Below are 19581 nucleotides of genomic sequence, written 5' to 3'. Positions count from 1 at the left end.
CATGACTGCAGTAAAACGAAAAAGTATTCATTTCATTTCATGTATTAATACTGTCAGCCTCGAAAGGGGCTTTAACAGGAGTGTAAAAGAGAAAGCAGTCAAAGATCAACAGCAAAACTGGCAGGGCAAAAACAGACACGTGTTGAAAAATACAGGTGTGCAGCAGCTAATAAAAAATCGCTTTTAAACGCCCACAGGATACAAACAAAATGCATCACTTCAGAAACCAGGACGACAGCTCGCTTCAAAAATATGCCTGCCTCTCTGGGTTAGTGCCACACACAAAGTTATCAAAGTGCTGCAAGTATTGAGTTAATAATGTAGACAAAACAGCAGAGTTTGGGAGAGAGTTCCAATTATTGCAGCTTCGAGGAGAGCAACGAAACTTAAAACAATAGTTTCGTATGGTCGGTAATGGGATGAACTTGCTATGACGTTTTATCTGAGAAATTCCCACTGCCAGAATGCCAATTTGTATTTCCCTTCCGAAGGATGATCACCTCTCTTTGGAAGTGGAAAATCCCTCGTATTTACTCTCCACCATAGACAATTATTTTTAATTTTAACGTAAAAGCATTAGAAGCCCGTGGAGCCAGCCAAAATGCTTCGCTGGTCATAAAATTCGCCTATTGGCTGATAGAATTGACGTTGCCAGACCAGAGTATTCTCATTGGCTGGAATGAAGTGACGTCACCAGGCGGTAAGTGACGTCACTTCCGATAAAGTAATCATCATCTGATAATGCTATCGCACTGCCAACATGGAATTAGGCGTCCCTGGGAATTTTTATTTTCACGCTTCGGTTGCCACGTTCGTGTCGCATTTAGCGCTGATCGTACTTACAAAACGTTATGCTGCGACGGCGACGCAGTATATCGCATTTTCAGTGCTTCAAAAATTAACTTCTACAGATTGTGGCGCCATGGAGCGGTGAGACAGCAACCTGAAATCCAACGACTGTTGTTTTCAATGGCGTACAATTTTATTAACTTCATTTTTTCTTTGAGCTCACGAGCTTCTTACACAAGCCTGTGTGTGATTGCACTAAATTTTATTTTTACCGTGACCACGAATCTCTAGTTGATGACAGCTTTAAAAAAAAAAAAACCTGGCGTCGTACATGTAAAACTTGCGCTATAAAACTTTCGGCATTGTCTGCTCGTATAGACTGCTAACACTTGACGTCATAGGGCATATCCAAAGCTTCTACCGGACTTGCATGATACACACAGTGACCATAAAGCTGATTAAACAAATCAACGCATTCTTTACTTCCATATCATTCACATCGCTAGCTTCTCAGTGGGCCCAGTTTGGGCGCCTTTGTTCGTTTAATCGTCGCGGTGTGGCGCTACAAACGGAGAGGGGCGGGAGGGTGGGGGCGATGATTGGTTGCTCAAAAGCAGAGCAGCGCCATAGTTTAGGATTCAAAATTGGTACTGCGTAGAAGTCCAGAGAATTAGCGAGAGAAGAGTGGGTCAAAATGGTGTTGAAATTTGCGAATTATCTCCTGGCTTGTATTATTTACAGATGTCATAAAAACTAATCGGGCTGAATTATTTGCTCCCACCATGTATCGCGCATACTAAACATGAAAAGGCCAGTTGAAGGACAACACCGTAAAACTTAATGCTTTTAAAACTTCAGAATGTCCACATTTGCAGCACTCCTATGAGTGAACTGAGACAGTTCAGGGGACAAATGAAACGCCCTTCCCAAATTAAGACAGTACTCAGTTTGGCAGTCGCTGCAGAGGAATTTGGCTCCATGGGCACAAACACAATCTTTTTGAGCCTAAGCGCATGAAAAAGATTGCATCCAGATAGGACTTGTTCTATGACCGGTTATAGATTACCCTCTAAAACAGAATTACCCTGTAAATGAGTAAAATATGGGTATAGGGTCATCTAGGGCACTCCCTAATAGGGGCAGGGTATGTTGCCCAAGCCCTGGGGCAGACTTCTATCACTAAAAATGCGGAATACTTAAAGATGGCAACCAAAAGAGATTCTGTCCTCAAATCATGCCAAGTTCTTGAAACTACCAAGGTCTTAGCGAGGTTTCAATCTTCTCTAACTGCTAACCTCAAGCCCACAGTGACGCGTTCCATTGCTAACTGTATCAAACTGCTATGCTTTCAGGTGGTAATATGCCTTCGTGCTAGCGGTAAGCGTACTGTATATTAAGGCGAAATCCTTTAATGGCTCATTTTCCCGTCCGTCCGTCCGGCCGTCCGGCGTTACGTCCAGCGCATGGGGTGACTCATCGACGAACGCAGCTGCCAAAAGGTGACGTCATCTTCGTCGACAGGTGGAGCTGTCGGCGCGGCGGCGTCGAGCGCTGCTCCGTCATAGAGTAACATAAAAGTAAAGAGCGGACACTCGGGCCCTTTCGCGGCCGAGTTCGGCGCTTCCCCGTTTCCGCCAGATGGCACTGAACGTGCAAATAAAAAAAAAAGAAAAATAGTATGGTCTTGGCATGTCTTGGCTTGCAGTGACGTGCGCTGCGCGCCTACGGCCGCAGGTACGTCAGCAACAGCGGCGTTTTTTAAGTGCCTCAAGGCAACGGGCAAGCACGTCCAGGCGGCAGTGAGCGACGGACCGACGGTGTGAGCGGCCGTATTTTTTTGCGGCGTCTGCAAGCTTCGTGGGCACGTCCGTTTTGTGTACTGCTGTGGTGCTGCGACGGTTGTTTCATGGTAAGACCGCAGTTCGCTATTCTTGCTGTACTGTCTGCACGTAAATATTCCTCTATGTGTCTCGCTGGGGGGCATAGCCCTAAATACGCATATCTCGAATAAGAAATAGCTCATAACTGTAGCATTCGGCGCGAGGGCCGTTTGTTTTATTTACTAAAGCTGCACACGGTGGCTTCAGGACATGTGAATTCAACTATGATATCGCCTTTGTGTGTGAATTTGGTTAGCTACGGAAGTTGGTAAAGCTACGGTTGGTAAAGCTGATAAGGCTGAATTCAAAGCAGTTGCTTTAAATAACCTGCTAATTACATGGCATAACCTCATAAGGGTGTTGCCTGCCATGGCTTTGTTTCATTTTTTACTGCAGGAACATTTTGTAATGCGTGCTCTTTGTATAATATCTTTGCCTCGACTGTCGGTTTTCTTCTGCATTTGTTTAGAATAGTTACTTATGCCTACCTGCTTTTTTGCTTGCTTGTTCTGTGAGACATTTTTTGTTACCTATCCTTAGTGCATTTATGCAACCTGTTTCCCAGACATCAACAATTTCATTTGTTTATGTACACCCGGCGGCAAAATAAGTCGGGGCACGCGAGAGGCGGCCAGAATCAGATAAAACTGCATCGTCGCGCCGTCTGACGTTGCGCTTCTGGTGTCGAGACATCGCAGTGCGCGTGCGCGTCCTTTCATGCTTGCAGCCGTGTCTTTTTTCTCGCTTGCGCCGTACTAGCTGATTACCTGCGGCGTTTGGCCGTAGGGGCCGCTTTCTCTATTTGCTACGTCACGCGCATAGTTCGGGGTGAGGGGGTGGAGGAGGTGCACGGCGAGGGTGAAGCGTGCGCTGCTCGCTTTGCCCTGGCTGGACAGATAGCGTATCGCGTCTCTCGGCGACAGCGCGGTGCCGCATTCATGATCACTTCCATTCCTTGCATTTTTTTTTGTTTCAACGACCGTGTGATGTTGAAATAGGAAAGAGCACACCGCAACGGAGAGGCGTTCAGTCGAAAAATGATTTCATTTATTAATGTCGGATGAGACAATATAGAAGATAGGCAGGTCACTTGAAATAAAATACACGTAGAAGAGTAACGAAATAACGCAAGCAGGTGTAGGCGTGGCCATATATGTTGAACATAAAAGAATAGAAGTGAGACCAACGCTAAGGGCCAACAAAAGACAAAAATATTGCCGAAATTTGTGCTCCACCCCCCCCCCCCCCCCCCATTCTCGTTACACACACACATTCAGTACCGAGTGAAATGAAATGATCAGTACCGCGGAAATGATCTCCGACATCCTCCTTGGCATGGAATCGTAAAGCGAGACGACGTATTTACGGTTAGCTCGAAGGACGTCCCACTCTTCACAAACGGCGCTCCACAGCGCGTCCGCTGTTGCCCAGGTCAAGTTTCTTCTGGACAGGGAGGACTTCATGCGCCCCCAGATATTTTCGATAGGATTTGCGTCCGCGCCATTCGGAGGCCACAGCAACGCACGCACGCCAAGGTCTTCAAGCAGACGGGTCACCTGACGAGCCATGTGCACGGGGCTTTTGTCCTGCTGGAAGAGGAAGCAGCCGTCGGGGAAGGGCCCGTCCAGCACATATGGGAGCATGGTGTCTTGTAGCAGAGCGCTGTATGTAGACGCCGTGAATTTCCCATCAATGCGGACAAGAGGACCTAGCCCATCTTTGCTCATGGCACCCCACACAGAGACTGAACACCGGCCACTTGAGAGAACGCTCTGGGTATAGCCAGGGTGGTATCTGCCGTTTCGAAAGAGAAAGAATGTACAGGTAAGATACTCAGAAAACCGATTTTGTGAACGGTAAATCAGAGTTTACAATGCACGTTGTATGCCTTTAAACCATAACATTGGTTTGGTTTATGGGGTTTAACGTCCCAAAGCGACTAAGGCTATGAGAGACGCCGTAGTGGAGGGCTCCGGAAATTTCGACCACCTGGGGTTCTTTAACGTGCACTGACATCGCACAGTACACGGGCCTCTAGAATTTCTCCTCCAAAGAAATTCCAGCCGCCGCGGCCGGGGTCAGCCGCCGCGGCCGGGGCGTCTTTTGGGTCAGCAGCCGAGCACCATAACCGCTGAGCCACCGCGGCGGCTAAACCATAACATTGTGAAAATTGTGTTCACCATAACATTGTGAAAAAAACTTGAAACTCGTATTGGAGATGGTGATAAGCACAAATTAGTTTTGCACATTTCTCTTGCATGTAATGTGTTTTGTTAGTAACGGAGATTACCAAATAATTTCATTTCAGGGAACAATTTCGATCATCATCATCATCAGCCTGACTACGCCCACTGCAGGGCAAAGGCCTCTCCCATGTCTCTCCAATTAACCCTGTCCTGCGCCAGCCGCGGCCACCATATTCCCGCAAATTTCTTAATCTCATCCGCCCGCCTAATTTTCTGCCGCCCCCTGCTACGTTTGCCTTCTCTTGGAATCCACTCCGTTACCCTCAAGGACCAGCGGTTATCTTGCCTTCGCATTACATGCCCTACCCAAGCCCACTTCTTCCTCTTGATTTCAACTATAGGATATCATTAGCGCGCGTTTATTCTCTCACCCACTCCGCCCGCTTCCGATCTCTTAACGTTACACCTATCATTTTTCTTTCCATAGCTCGCTGCGTTGTCCTTAATTTAAGCTGAACCCTCTTTGTTAGCCTCCACCTTTCTGCCCCATAGGCGGGTACCGGTAAGATACTTTTCTCTTGAGGGATATTGGTAAACTGCCATTCATGATCCGAGATAACCTGCCATATGCGCTCCACCCCATTCTTATTCTTCTAGTTATTTCCCTCTCATGATCTGGATCAGCTGTCACTACCTGCCCTAAATAGACATATTCTCCTACTACTTCCAGCACCTGGCTACCAACTGCGAACTGCTGTTCCCTTGATAGGATGTTGAACATTACTTTGGTTTTCTGCATGTTAATTTTTAGCCCCACCGTTCTGCTCTGCCTGTCCAATTCATTGATCATTCCAGTTTCGATAATGCCTATGAAACATTAGATCAATGAAAGGTTTGGGCATATGCAAAGCAGCAAAGTCTGTTAACGTCTACAAATAGTGGAGCCATTGCTTACCTGGAATTCAAGGGCCGCCACACTCGCCTCTGTTGATCCCAGCGAGTGCAAAATGTTGATTCATCCGAAAAAATTACATTATGCCATTCTTCTGTGTTCCAGTGCTGGTGCTTCTGCGGGAAGTCCAAGCGTTGTTGGCGCTGCCGCTCGGTGAGGAAAGGCTTTTGCGCTGCGGCACAGTTCGAAATCCCAGCTGCTTTCAAACGGTGACGTATTGTCGATGTAGAGACCTCTAATGACAACTCATCGCGGATCTCTTTAGCGTTCAAGAAGGGGTCCACGACAGCGGCGGCAACAATCAGTATGTCGTCCTCGTGCTTCGTAGCTCTTGGTCTGCCGGACCGCTTCGCGTCCGCAAGTGTTCCCTCGTCTCGGAAGGCACGGATAATTCTGCTCACCGATGTCTTCGACCTGCCAGTTCTTCGGCATATCTCCCTCTGCGGTACGCCTTCCACGAAAAGTCTGGCGATGAGTCTTCGATCTTCAATCGGGACGCGTGGTGCCATTTCAGTAGACGACGCACCTTTGTTCAGCTCTCCAGACTTTTATACCTTTAAAAAGTATCGCTGGCCAATGAGAAGCGCGAACACATGACGAGCAGGTGAAGATAAAGGATTGTCGCGACAGGCGCATTCTAGTTGAACCACTGAAATTCGACTCGTTCACCGTGTAGATAAATGTTCATTCTAGCGCGGTGCCCCTCGCGATAGCTTTTTTAAGTTTTCTTGTTGTTCAGCGCTTCAATGGACACCTACTCTCTCGCCTCAAATAAGACAGTCCTGATAACACAGTCGAAAGTGCTTCGCATCTATCCAGGCGAGCGTAAGATTCCTTTTCTAAGAGGCATCGGCGAATGCATAGTTTCATTAATAAATATTTTATTGTGTTCACGTGATGATGTTACTATTACGTTTTTAAAACTGTCTAGTTCAAGCGAACCCATCTGCTTACAGCTCCATACTATACATTGCCCCTTCGTGTAGCATTGTCCATAGGGCGCGCACATGTCTAAAATACCATGCGTGTTTTCAGGAGTAGTTCTGCAGTGAAATGTTATGTGTTATATTAATGGAACCGGATGAGTGGTTATGATCAGTACAGCACAGTGGTTGAGTCATGTGTCTGCAAACTCTTTTTCGTTAGGCTGTATCGCACACCAGAACTTCCATGATGATCAACGCAACAAACATATTTGGAACCTTTTATTCCCTACAATTTATTTCCTATTTAGTCCCTTTGTATTGGCTGTTTCCAGCAGAAGAAAAACCTAATGAAAAAAAAATGGCCCTAAGGGTTTGTCTCCGTGACAGGAACGTAGTACCGTAGTGCAGACACGAGCACATGGCAAGCAAACCGTCCATCTTCGACCTCGAGGCACAAAGGGCCTTGGTTGCGAGAGCTCGGACAGTGGCTTCAGCCAACGGAGTCCCAGACTGAGGACCCGACCGACCCCGCCCTTGCCTGGAAACTATTTCGACAAATAAATGTTTTGTACTACTACTATTATAGCAAGCAAATGCTTCAGCGCTTAGAACTATCGGACAGAGTAGCGTGTTATTGCAACTCTTTAGTGAAGAGCATGCACATGTGCCGAAAAATACAAAACTCGTCAGCGTCAGTACTTGCCACTGTACTGAGCTGTCATTAAACACAAACTGTTGTTTCACATGGTCGCAGTGAACGACTGTGGAAGCTGTAATGATGCAAACACGGCAAATAGTTTTCGGAGCTATAACGTGTAATAACGCTCTTTCAGAGCATTCTGCTCGCTTACAGCGAGCGTAGAAATCGCAACGCGTCAAGCGTGGTTACAGGAAGTGAGAAGGACCCGTTCCAGCAGCGATGAGTGGTAGCTTGTTCTAAAAAAAAATTACCGACGATTACCTAATGCGAAATTTGAGCGCAGCAAATAAGCTGTTTCACCTTTTCGATAGTGAGTCAACCCCAGCTGCGGAGTTGGTTTCAGGGACAACGCCGCCGATGCCGACACAAACAATATGATACCCTCGCTTCCGCAGCGCTAAGAACCAGGTCTAGCCGTGGGAAGGTGGTCACGTATTCGTCGACGTGCCGGGGCCTACGTGAAATAACCGGCGCGTCGGCAACTGAAGAGCACCCTATCCGCCACACAAGAACAGGGGGGGGGGGGGGGGGGGGGGGGGGACCCTTTCCTCCTCTTTCTGCATGGCGGCGACGGTGTTCTATGCAGTCACGTTATCTTGACTCTCTAGCGGCGTCAGCGGCATCCAGCGGTATCAGTCGGTCGCTGCTAGCGCTGGAGGGATGAAAGGGGGGCGGAGCTGGTTACGAGGCCGAGGACAACGCCGACGACGACGCGAAACCCAGGAACGGACGCCAAAGAGCTGCGCTCTAAAACAGAAATCTTGCAACTGTGTGTTATCTGTCCAGCCAGGGCAAAGCGAGCAGCGCACGCTTCACCCTCGCCGTGCACCTCCTCCACCCCCTCACCCCGAACTATGCGCGTGACGTAGCAAATAGAGAAAGCGGCCCCTACTGCCAAACGCCGCAGGTAATCAGCTAGTACGGCGCAAGCGAGAAAAAAGACACGGCTGCAAGCATGAAAGGACACGCACGCGCACTGCGATGTCTCGACACCAGAAACGCAACGTCAGACGGCGCGACGATGCAGTTTTATCTGATTCTGGCCGCCTCTCGCGTGCCCCGACTTATTTTGCCGCCGGGTGTACATATTAGTGCACTGCACGGGCTCGGGCCAGCCCGAAAGCCCGGGCCCGGCCCGGCCCGCGGGCCGGGCCGGGCCGGGACATGATGTGTTTTCCCGGGCCTGGGCCGGGCCCGGGCCTGAACTTGCGGGCCCGGGCCGGGCTCGGGCTTAAAGCTGCGGACCCGAGCCGGGCTTGGGTCCGTATAGAAACGGCTGGTGTCAGACTATTCATTCACTATTGCAGAGTGAAGTACACAACTGCGGCATCGGAGCAGCGACACAGGGGAGCTATGGGCTATAGTACGCGCTGAGAAAAAAAAACTAAGCTGTATTCATTGACTTATTTATTTCCTTATTTGTATGCCGCGGGCTTAGTGGTCAAGGCGCTTGATTACTGAGCCGGGGAACCAGGATTTGCTCCTAGCCTCGGCGGCCGCATTTCTGTTTAGGCGGCAAGCATGGCAGCCATGTACTTTGTAGTATCATTGCTCGTTGAAGAAGCCCAGGTGGTCGAAATGATCCGGAGCCCTCTGCTTCGGTGTCTCTCACAGCCTGACTTCCCTTGGGCCCTTAAGCCCAAAAAACATCGTTTTTTATTTTATAGCTATATTCTTCTCGTGTGAGGAAATTCACAAACTAAAGCGCGTTTGGTTTTCTTTTTGATCAGCTGACCGGAACGTCTAGTAAATGAAACAGCCACAAAAGCTCGCGAGAGTTTGTAAATCTCATCTCATAACCACATCTATCCCTCCTTCCTTCTTCAGCCTAGTTGACATGACAAGTGTTTTGCCCAGTAAGTTATCACGTGGATCACGCGTTATCTTCTGCTTCACGAGCAAGAGTAAAATTTAACCGGTCTTAATTGGACATTGCTCGTTCGTCATCCCAAAACATACCTATAAACTATTAGAAATGCATTTAGAAAGGACATATTAGTTTAGGACGCTTATAGTCTTCAAAACACACACCGTGGAATACTCAAGCCTTTTAGCTTCTTGTTTCTGCTGAAAGGCGACTAGTTCGGCTATGAGTTCAACGTGTGAGATCGCGTTCACTAAAAAAAAATGTCATCCTAATGCTTGCTAGGCAGCTTTAATGTTTTTACTTCGCGGGCGACAAAATATAACTGATTAAAATTATGGGGGAATGCAAAGTAGTCTATTACGTGCGTATGCAGCCCTTTTTATTTGGCTCTCAGAACTTCGGAGTTTGTATTTGCACCTACACGAGATCAGTGTCCAAAAGACGGCCTGGCGAGCACTACTCTTAATCACTTCCTTTTGGGTCAAAAAGAACCAACTTTCTGCAAGCCAAACTGTGGTTTCAGAGCCTTTGTTGGCCAGTTTCTTATCGGTCTAGTAGCAGTCTACTTGCTCAGAGTGAGCAGTATACCTCAAGCGGCACTGTGAAACGAGCCGGGCCCGGGCTGGGCTTCACTCCCGAGTTCGCGGGCCGGGCCGGGCTCGCTAGAGCGATAATTTAGCGGGCCTGGGCCGGGCCCGGGCTTGAAGCCCCGGGCCTGGGCCGGGCTCGGGCTTCAAGTCGCGGGCCCGGGCCGGGCTTGGGCCTCAAATTGAGGCCCGTGCAGTGCTCTAGTACATATATTCACTACACTGTCTTTTTTGTCCCAAGTTTTTCTAATGCACCCGCACTCTTTTCTGCTATGCCCGCTGGCCTTGAAGGTAATTAAATGAAAAAAAAATGTCTCCTGCTCATCCATGTGTAACATTCTGATAAGCATCATTACAAGCTATAAATCACAGATCAAAGAACGGTGTGTCTATTCCTTTAAGCACGTGAAAACTTGTAGATTAATTTATCAAGGTGGTGTTCCTCTCTTTTCGTAATGGTCATAACTGAACATTTCTGGCATGCATATATATATATATATATATATATATATATATATATATATATATATATATATATATATATATATATATATATATGTGTGTGTGTGTGTGCGTGTGCGTGTGCGTGTGCGTGTGCGTGTGCGTGTGCGTGTGTGTGTGTGTGTGTGTGTGTGTGTGTGTGTGTGTGTGTGTGTTTTCATGAACTGTAAAATATGGCTTGGTTATGCCATCCTGCGTGAGCAAAAGCTTCATGCCAATAAGTTTTCTCAAGTATGTTTTTCAAGCATGTTTTTCATAATAAAAACACACCTCAGTCAAGATCATCTTGTGTGATTGTGTCGTTGCATTTACGTTCTTTTGCGTGACTCGAAGCGGTAGGGTAATAGCATGTAATAGCAATGCAAAGTTCCGTGCGCTTGACACCTGGGCAAACCTGCACGAACCGACGCTATGCATGCGAGAACGAAACCGAAAATGAAAGTAGAGCCTCCAAGATTCCTGTTTTCTCGTAGCATCTCTGAGGCCAGTGCGTTTCCCCGGGTCCGCTAGGTGCGCTGTGCACAAAAGTCGGCCGCTGGAGCCTACGGGAGTGTCCGCTCTTTACTTCTATATTACTCTATGGCTCCGTCGTCAGTCGGTGTGCGGCAGCTAGTGGAGGAGGATGGCTCCCAAGCAGTGCAGCTGTAACAAACAGAGGCAGTCATTGGCAGTCGAAGTAGCGCGACAAAGGCTTTCGCCTAGCGCACTTTAGGCTGCCAAAGCGCCCTCATCGTTTTTTTAGTGATCTAAATCTACCACTGGACTTTGGCAGAATACTGCGCTCCTAAAACGAGTAGCGGCGCAGTTCACTCACGCTAGCATCTTTGTTAGTTTCGTGCCGAATGTTCTCGAGCTGCTGGTCTGACACACGAAGTAAAGAAATAACGCTGATTTGAGATTATTTTGTCTCGTCGTTTAGCTCCGTAGCACTCGGGAGGCGAGAAAGCGCGTCAACTATAGAGACAATCCTTTCCTGGTTTGTACTACGCCACCTGGATTGGGAATCTTTGCAAAACAAGCCCCATGCGTTACAGCCGTAGCGGGCATTCACAAAGTGGCTTTTTGAATATCATTTTTGGTGGCCTGTGACCTGACTCGCCATTACCTCTGACTTCCCAAAGATATAATCTTGAAATTTTGTTGCAAGTATGAACAATTGCCAATGTTTCTTTCTGCTGTGCTTCCGTTAGTGAACGAGGTGAGTAGACAACCGGTTTATTTATTTATTTTATTTATTTCATAAATACTGCCGACTGCCCTTTGGCGGTCAAGGCAGGAGTGCACAAAGTTAAAAAAGAAAATTACGAAGTAGTAACAACAAAATAACAGCAACAAAGGGCGATTACAGTACGAGGACATAAATTCAATAAGACCAACGGGAAGCAAGAAAGTACAGGCAAATCATTCGACGTCGACCAGACTGAGTGAACAGAATAAAAACAAAGAAACCGAAATACACTGTGTACTAGACGTGCTACTGCGATACATGGGACGAAACAGCAGACAAGAAAGATTCTGAAGATACCAGGTTGGTGATATCGCTTGGCAGTCGGTTCCATTCGGAAATGGTGCGTGGAAAGAAGGAACAAGAATATGCTTTTGTTCGGCATCGTGGCATCAAGATAGTCCTTTCGTGTTTGTTACGGGTGGGGCATGTTGTGTTGTACTGCATGTAACTTTGAAAATTCAGTTTTGTCTTATTATGTATGATATTGAACAACATTTTTAGTCGGTGCTGCTTGCGACGGGATTCAAGCGGGTTCAAGCCCGTCATTTAGAAGAGCGCTTCTCCTACTCGGCGCTGACTGCCGTCTACTGACAACGTCAATGACTTGGTTAAAATAGGCAAGCACTGGCGCCTGTGTTATCTTGTTATGCTTTGAGCTGTTATCTTGCTGGTCTGTCCAGACCGACGTGACGTCCTTTGTAACAGATCGCGAAGCGGCGCTGACAACGTGTTCACGTTAGGAACAAACCGCACCTGAAGTTGATCATGACGAGGAAAATTTGCAGTTCTTTACCGTTTTGTGGTGGCAGAACTTGCACGATGTCTCCGACTCTGTTGGTGTCCAGGCACAGCCCCTCTGGCGTTGGAATGTGGCCCATGTAGCGGACTCTGGGCTGCAGGAAATTGCGCTTGTTCTTAGTGAGCTTCAAGTTGCGACGTCTACATTGTGACATGAAAGCTACCAAATGTCTATCTTGTCGCCCCCACGACTGTACCCAAACCAATATGTCGTCCATTACGACGGCAATGCCCCTCAAGCCTTCTTGTACCAGCCGCCGCGGTGGCTCACCGGTTATGGGGCTCGGCTGCTGACCCGAAAGACGCGGGTTCGATTCCGGCCGCGGCGGCTGGAATTTCTTTGGAGGAGAAATTCTAGAGGCCCGTGTACTGTGCGATGTCAGTACACGTTAAAGAACCCCAGGTGGTCGAAATTTCCGGAGCCCTCCACTACGGCGTCTCTCATAGCCTTAGTCGCTTTGGGACGTTAAACCCCATAAACCAAACCAAACCTTCTTGTACCGGTGCATCACAGGCTGAAAAATTTCCGACTCGGGAGCGATGACGAATGACATGTGCAGAAATCTGTCGTAGGGCGTGCTTATCGTGTATAAATGGGAGCTCGGCTCGTTCAACTTTATCTGCCAGAATCTTGACGATGCATTTAGGGTAGAAAAGGATTTCGCTCCATGCAGCCGCGGTAGAATCACGTCGGCATGTGATAGTGCTCTCTGAGAAGTGCCTTGTGTAAGTGCAATAGGTTGCTGTTGTTGTTGTCCTCAAAATAATGGCGTGTACCCACTGCGGGGTGTTGGCCAAGACACAGGCGGCGACTGGCAGGTGCTCAAAATGTTAAATAAAGAAATAAATAAATAGAAAAATATAATGATAATAATGATAAAAATAATAAGAAAATAAATAAAATGAATTCAGATTTGTAAATTGAAATAAACTAAACAAGCACTGTGAGATCGGTGACTGAAAGAGGGAACGGAGCTAAACGTGCCATGTTTAGGAAGCTTTCGTTAAAGATAAATATTGATCACATTGACTTTTATGCGAAGCATATTGCTAGAGCTACCACTCACGCCGTCGCCGTGGGACCCCCACGTGACACCGTGACGTCACACCACGTGACATCGGATGAGAGAGCCGGCCTCCACCTCGCGCCGTCGCCGTGGGACCCCTAGCCGTCACGCCACGTGACACCGTGACGTCACACCACGTGACATCGGATGAGAGAGCTGGCCTCCACCTCGCGCCGTCGCCGTGGGACCCCTAGCCGTCACACCCGCGCATTTCGAACACGCGTTTACACTCGGTGTAGGTGAAACGCTCGCTCCACCGGGCAGGCAGACGCGGCTTCCGTGGCAATCCAGGCGCTCACCCAACGCGCGTCTCGGGGTTAGTCGGCGTTCCCCACGACGAAGGCTTCTAGTGGTTGTATTAAAATGACCAAGTATTCAACCAAGGAAAGCCATGTATTACCAAGCCTAGCCACTAATATGCTTCGCATTCCCCAGGCTTAGCCAAGCTGAGCCTCAGCAATTTTTTTATTCCTTTTCTACTACAACTATGGTCGAAATTATTCCGGAGCCCTCCACTATGGCACCTCTTTCTTCCTTTCTTCTCTCACTCCTTCCTTTATACGTTCCCTTACGGCGCGGTTCAAGCGTCCACCGAGATGTGAGACAGATACTGCGCCATTTCCTTCCCTCAAAAACCTACTTTCCAATCTTCTACTACAATCACATGACTCGACCAGGAAGTCGGTTCTGTTACCTTAGTTGGCGCTCGGCTGCTGACCAGAAAGACACCGGTTCGATCCCGGCTGCAACGATCGAATTTCGATGGAGGCGAAATTCTAGAAGCCCGTGTACTGTGCGATGTCAGTGAACGTTAAAGAACCCCAGGTGGTCGAAATTTCCGGAGCCCTTTTCTACGGCGTCCCTCATAGCCTGGGTCGCTTTGGGACGTTAAACCCCCATAAACTAAACCATATGTTACCTTAGCAATGACGCCGTCGTGCTCCATCCGGTCCAGCTCGGCTCTGACGCGCTCTTGAAGGGCGGTGGCGATTCGTCTCGCTGTCTTGATGAAGCCTCGAACTTCAGGTTTCAGCTCCATGTGGTGGGCAACGTCTTTGATTTTTTCAGCCCCCGGAAAACATCTCCGAATCTTTCAACTATTTCCTTAGTTGCCGAGGCGTTCACGGTGTCCATGCGGACAATCAGACCTAAGCGTTCAGCCACCTTGCCACTCAGAGTAACAGGAGCTGCTTGTTTCACGATAAAGAATAGCGCCGTGGCAGATTGCACTGTACTAGCGACCCGAAGCTCAATCTTCTTGGCTGCCTTTTTTGTACGCCCGAAAAACAACCGTAGCGTAGAGCAGCAGTCTTGCGCTGTCTGTGTGCTCATGTTTCTGAGCGTCGCTTCGGGCATGACGCAACAGTTGGCTCCGGTATCTATTTCATAGCGTATTGCGGTGCCTGCGGTGCCAACAGTCGCCGACCAGCGGTCGTGGCTGTTAACTGCACAAACTTGCAGCGTTTGAAAGAAATAACCCTCGTGTCTCCATTTCTACCTGTTTTATCTTGCATTTTTTGCCCTTCGTCCTCGCTTCTGGTGGAACGACGTCCACGTGCGAAGCGTTTTCGGCCACCACACTTTTTACGACGTTTCCCTTGCGCTCGCGGAACACAGAAAAGCAAAGCGCCCTGCGCAGGGCAGTTTGCATTTCCTTGTTCCCTGAAACAGCAGTTTGGGCAAATGCCGAGGCCAACTTTCGATTTCACAGCATGTACTCTGGCCTCATGTGCAGTGCTCATTTCTGCCTCTCTGATTTCGTTAAAGTGGTTTTTCGGTTGTTCTCTGGCTCGGCACATTCCCCTGTTTTGGCATAGGACGCGTTTTCAGACAAGTTTCTGCTGCATGTCCTTGTCTCTGACTCCTAGAATTATTCCTTTGTGCGTTAGTCTGCCCTCTAGCTCTTCGAATTCACACAAGCGAGCAAGAGTTCTGATATCGATCGGCCACTGGTTGAAAGGTTCGTCCTCACGCTCATCTCGGGAGCCAAAACGAAACTCTTTGAACGTTAAATTCGTTTCGGGCTTGTAGTGGGCCTCGTATTTTTTTTAATCAGCTTATCGAGGTCTTGCTTTTCGTCCTCATTTGTGAATTTGAAGGCACAGAACACCCCGCCTTGCTTTTTTACCAATTGTCACAAGAATTGCAGCTGCCTGAACTTGTATAGGATCCATGTATACGAATCTTTAACGCACCGTTTAAAAGAAGAAAACAATCAAGCAAAAATTTGATGTCTGTAGTCCTTCTAACTCCAAAAACCAATCGTTTTTTCTTGAGGGCTTATGAGCGCAAGTCAAAGTAGACTAATCGATTATTTTATATCGTTAGAAATGGCTGTCAGTAGATTTAAAAACCTGACCCACACTCGGGACTATAAATCCATCGCAGGAATCACGACGACGAGCTCTGCGCACTCCCTGACTCCAAACAACTCCAGCCACTCACCCGAGTGCTAAAGCCTGAATGGTCCACGTGTTTATACTTCCCAAAGACATCTTGGTTACTTTTGTTTTTAAGTGATAACACTTGAAAGGCAAAGCCGCTCATATCGCTTATATATCGCGGCCTCTTTTTAAATTGTGTAATTTTTTGCGCCCTGCAAGGTCGTCCGTCTTGTTTACTGGCGCCCTACAGAAGCTTTAGTGCAGCGTCGCCTCTGCAATCACCGTAAGAGGAGGAGAGTTAGCGAGGTGTAGCATTGCTAGCTGGTAAGCTCCCCTCATCCTCACACAGTCTCCTTCGCCGCCAGGCGGGTTTTTTATTCCCAGTCACAAAATCAAGGAGTGGGATTTCTATAGACGATCGTCGCCCGAGAGGTAAGACCAGCCAAAGACGGCGCTGCTCCATCTGTCCCCGGAGACGGCCCCCCTTCATCTGTCCTCGAGGAAACAGTTTTACAAGTAAGAGTGTACAGATATGGCTGCTCAGATGCATGCAATGAACGAAGTGTATGAGCTGATCAGAACCAAGCATGAAAAAAAAAATGCAGAGGTGATCATATGATGTGATAAGGCCAATCAGCTCTAACCGTATTACTTGTATATTTCACTTTTACATTGATCGCTTTCCCATTTTCATTGAATTTCATTTCTCCGTCGCGTTGTCGTTCTCGTTTTACGAGGGCTTCTGGTGGTTGCAGAATTCTAAAGGGTACAGTTGGGTGGAACGTGGTGGGGGAGATTCTGGAGGGTAGAAAGAGGTAGTTAGGTGGTGGTTTGAGGCTCGTAGATGGGGGATGCATCTTTACCGTGGAGTGCTCGAAAGTGCAACCAGCGGAGGGTGCTCCCTCTAGATGGTGCTTCTGGAGAGTGGCGGCTTCACGCACATACACCGCAGCTTTTTCGCTGAAAAAAAAAGCTACACTGCTAACGCAGTAAAAAAGAAGAAAAGCAGCGCGCTAAACGTATGTACAGCTATATGTACAGCTATTTTAGGGTTGTATATGAAGACTCTTTCACCAGGTTACATTATTTTCACTGTGTAAGTAGTACAGTCCTCTTTCCGCAAAAAAGCTGGGGTCGGTGTGTGTGGTTCGTGTCAAGCACTCCAAACCAACGCCCCTAGTGGATCCGATCACCTTCTGGGGGCCCTCTAGTTCTAAAGTGTACCTCCTCCGGAGCACCCACTTCCACATCCCAGATGCCTCAACCTCTATGTGCCGCCGCGGTGGCTCAGCGGTTATGGTGCTCGGCTGCTGACCCAAAAGACGCGGGTTCGATCCCGGCCGCTGCGGCTAGAATTTCTTTGGAGGAGAAATTCCAGAGGCCCGTGTACTGTGCGATGTCAGTGCACGTTAAAGAACCCCAGGTGGTCGAAATTTCCGGAGCCCTCCACTACGGCGTCTCTCATAGCCTTAGTCGCTTTGGGACGTTAAACCCCGTAAAAACCAAAAAAAACCAATCAACCTCTATGTGTGTGTGTTCGACCCAGGAGCGCTGAATGCATTGTCCATGCTTGCGAAGCCACCCACAAACCCTCATGCATGTGCTTTAGTTGCTAGTGTAAGGCGTAGTGCATCAAAGTGCAAGTTAAAACCACTATCGAGGTTTAGGCAAGCAACAAGCAAATATGAGCGGAACCTCAGCGTTGAAGTTTGACCAACGAGAGCAGTGTCCGCGCAGTCCTCTGTAGTCGCGTAATTAGTACATTAGTTTTTACTAGTCAAAGCAGCAACACTGTGGGCTATGAGGAGAAAATTAAAAGACGTTATTTGAGGTACTAAGGCGTACAGGTAGCCCTCGTACCTATGAATCTTGGCCAGCTGGCGGGCAAGGGCCGCTCAAATAAACCGCATCCATATCGGACGTAGATAAGTATTTTCATTATAAATGCGACGAAATAGTGGAGGACTCCTGTATAAATATACCGATTTCTTGGATGGCTCCATTACAAATATAACAACGTAGTGCAGAACTGTTGTATAAATATACATACCGATGTAGTGGAGGGATCCGGATTAATATCGACCATGTTCAGTGCTCTTGAAAGTCTCACAAAAGCTCACTGCACGAAAGTCTTTGCATTTAGTTGCCGTGGAAGATCGCTCAGTGCGGCCGGAAGTTGAAACCGCGATCCTCGTTGTCAGCAACCGAGTCGCAATAGACACTTATTGCTTGCGCCGGGCCTTTCATGGCCACAGTTTGTGCGCTTAAATCAATAAAAAAACGTGTCCTAACATGCAGGAATGATGCTTGCACTACTACCACTCCTGCTGCTTTTAGCAGCGGCAGTGGTCGGCACCTCTCACCTGTCCTCGCCACCCACCATTGTGAAGACACCACCACACGAAATACTGTTCACGGTATCGCGCACAGACGATGAATGGGACAGACCCTTCGTGCTGGAGTGTGACGCCGGGGGAAACCCCGAACCCGTCTACAAGTGGACAAAAAACGGCCGGGAGTTTCAGCACACCCACTTCGACGACCGCATCAGTCAGCAACCAGGGCGTGGCTCGCTCGTCTTCGTCAAGCCGCATGACGAGGACGCAGGGCTGTATCAGTGCCAGGCGATAAACCCGTACGGCACGTCCGTGTCCAGCGCCGTCTGGGTACGTAAGGCCGAGATGGGCGAGATCGCCGACAACCTGCCTAGGGTGGCCCGTGCCGTGGAGGGCGCCCCGCTGTCCCTGGACTGTGAGCCTCCAGTGGGAGGATACCCGCCCCCTCGACTTTTTTGGGTTGTTCTTCACGCGAACGGTGCGCTGCGGAGCCTCAATTCTTCGAATCTCGCGGTCGATCCAGAGGGTAGACTGCACTTCTCGAGCGTGGGGTTGGACGACCAGCTCTCGGATGCCGTGTACGCTTGCGTAGCTACATCGGCTGTCCGGCATGAGTATAAAATTGTCAGCAAGGTCCAGCTGCAAGTAGAGCCTCTGCCCACGGCAGGAAATACGAGACTAGCGCCAATCCAGCAATACGTGTCGTCCCCAAACCTAACGGCGCTTCGAGGCCACACGCTCAAGCTGTACTGCATTTACGGCGGTACGCCACAGCCGCTGATCACCTGGACCAAGAGCGGCACTGGGAAGCTTACATCGACGGAGCGCCTAGCGTATGCCAGTGACAACAAGACGCTGGAGATCAAGTCGCTGGGCTTCGAGGACGAAGGCACGTATGAGTGCCAAGCAAGTAATGGAGTGGGAGCTGACCAGACTCATACCGTGCACGTCAAGGTGGAAGCAGCGCCGTATTGGCTGCGCGCGCCAACCAACACCATCGCTGCCGAAGGGGAAAGCGTCCGGTTCGAGTGTGCCGCCGCAGGTGTACCCAAGCCAGAGCTTCAGTGGTTCGTCAATGGCGTGCCTATCGAGAAGGCGGGATCTAACCCACGGCGACGTGTAGAGGGGCTCGTGCTCACTATCGAGGCGCTCACTAAGGACGACATGGCTGTCTACCAGTGCAACGCCTCTAACCCTCACGGATATGCCTTCCGGGACTTCTACCTTAACGTAGCCGGTGAGTCATGGATAAACTTTTATTGTATTTATCAATGTAAGTTACATTTAAGAGTTATTCCCCGATGTTTCTTCTCCTTGCATTTTGGAAAATAAATTAAAGTGTCCTAATTGTGAGCCCTCATAATAAATGAAACAAATGGA

At 48.7% G+C, this 19581-nt stretch overlaps 1 protein-coding gene across 2 annotated transcripts in view; it reads left to right on the top strand.

The window, feature by feature from the left end:
* The first annotated feature begins 2588 nt into the window (after positions 1 to 2588).
* LOC149335840 (neuroglian-like) overlaps positions 2589 to 19581 on the top strand; it is a 27783-nt gene continuing 10790 nt past the window's right edge. Inside the window, exons 1-3 of one of the 2 annotated variants that reach the window (XM_089552407.1) lie at positions 2589 to 2698; positions 16231 to 16381; positions 18164 to 19438. In XM_089552407.1, coding sequence (XP_089408533.1) covers positions 2696 to 2698; positions 16231 to 16381; positions 18164 to 19438 — 1429 coding nt within the window. In that variant the 5' untranslated portion in view covers positions 2589 to 2695. Of the gene's footprint in view, positions 2699 to 16080; positions 16382 to 18163; positions 19439 to 19581 lie in introns of those variants that run through there. The other variant, XM_089552408.1, reaches the window with a different exon arrangement.

Source organism: Amblyomma mixtum, chromosome 7 (genome assembly GCF_055824585.1).
Source record: "Amblyomma mixtum isolate Tamu chromosome 7, ASM5582458v1, whole genome shotgun sequence".
Taxonomy (NCBI): Eukaryota; Metazoa; Arthropoda; class Arachnida; order Ixodida; family Ixodidae; genus Amblyomma; species Amblyomma mixtum.
Note: the sequence above shows the minus strand (reverse complement) of the source record. Positions and strands in the feature narration are given on the sequence as shown.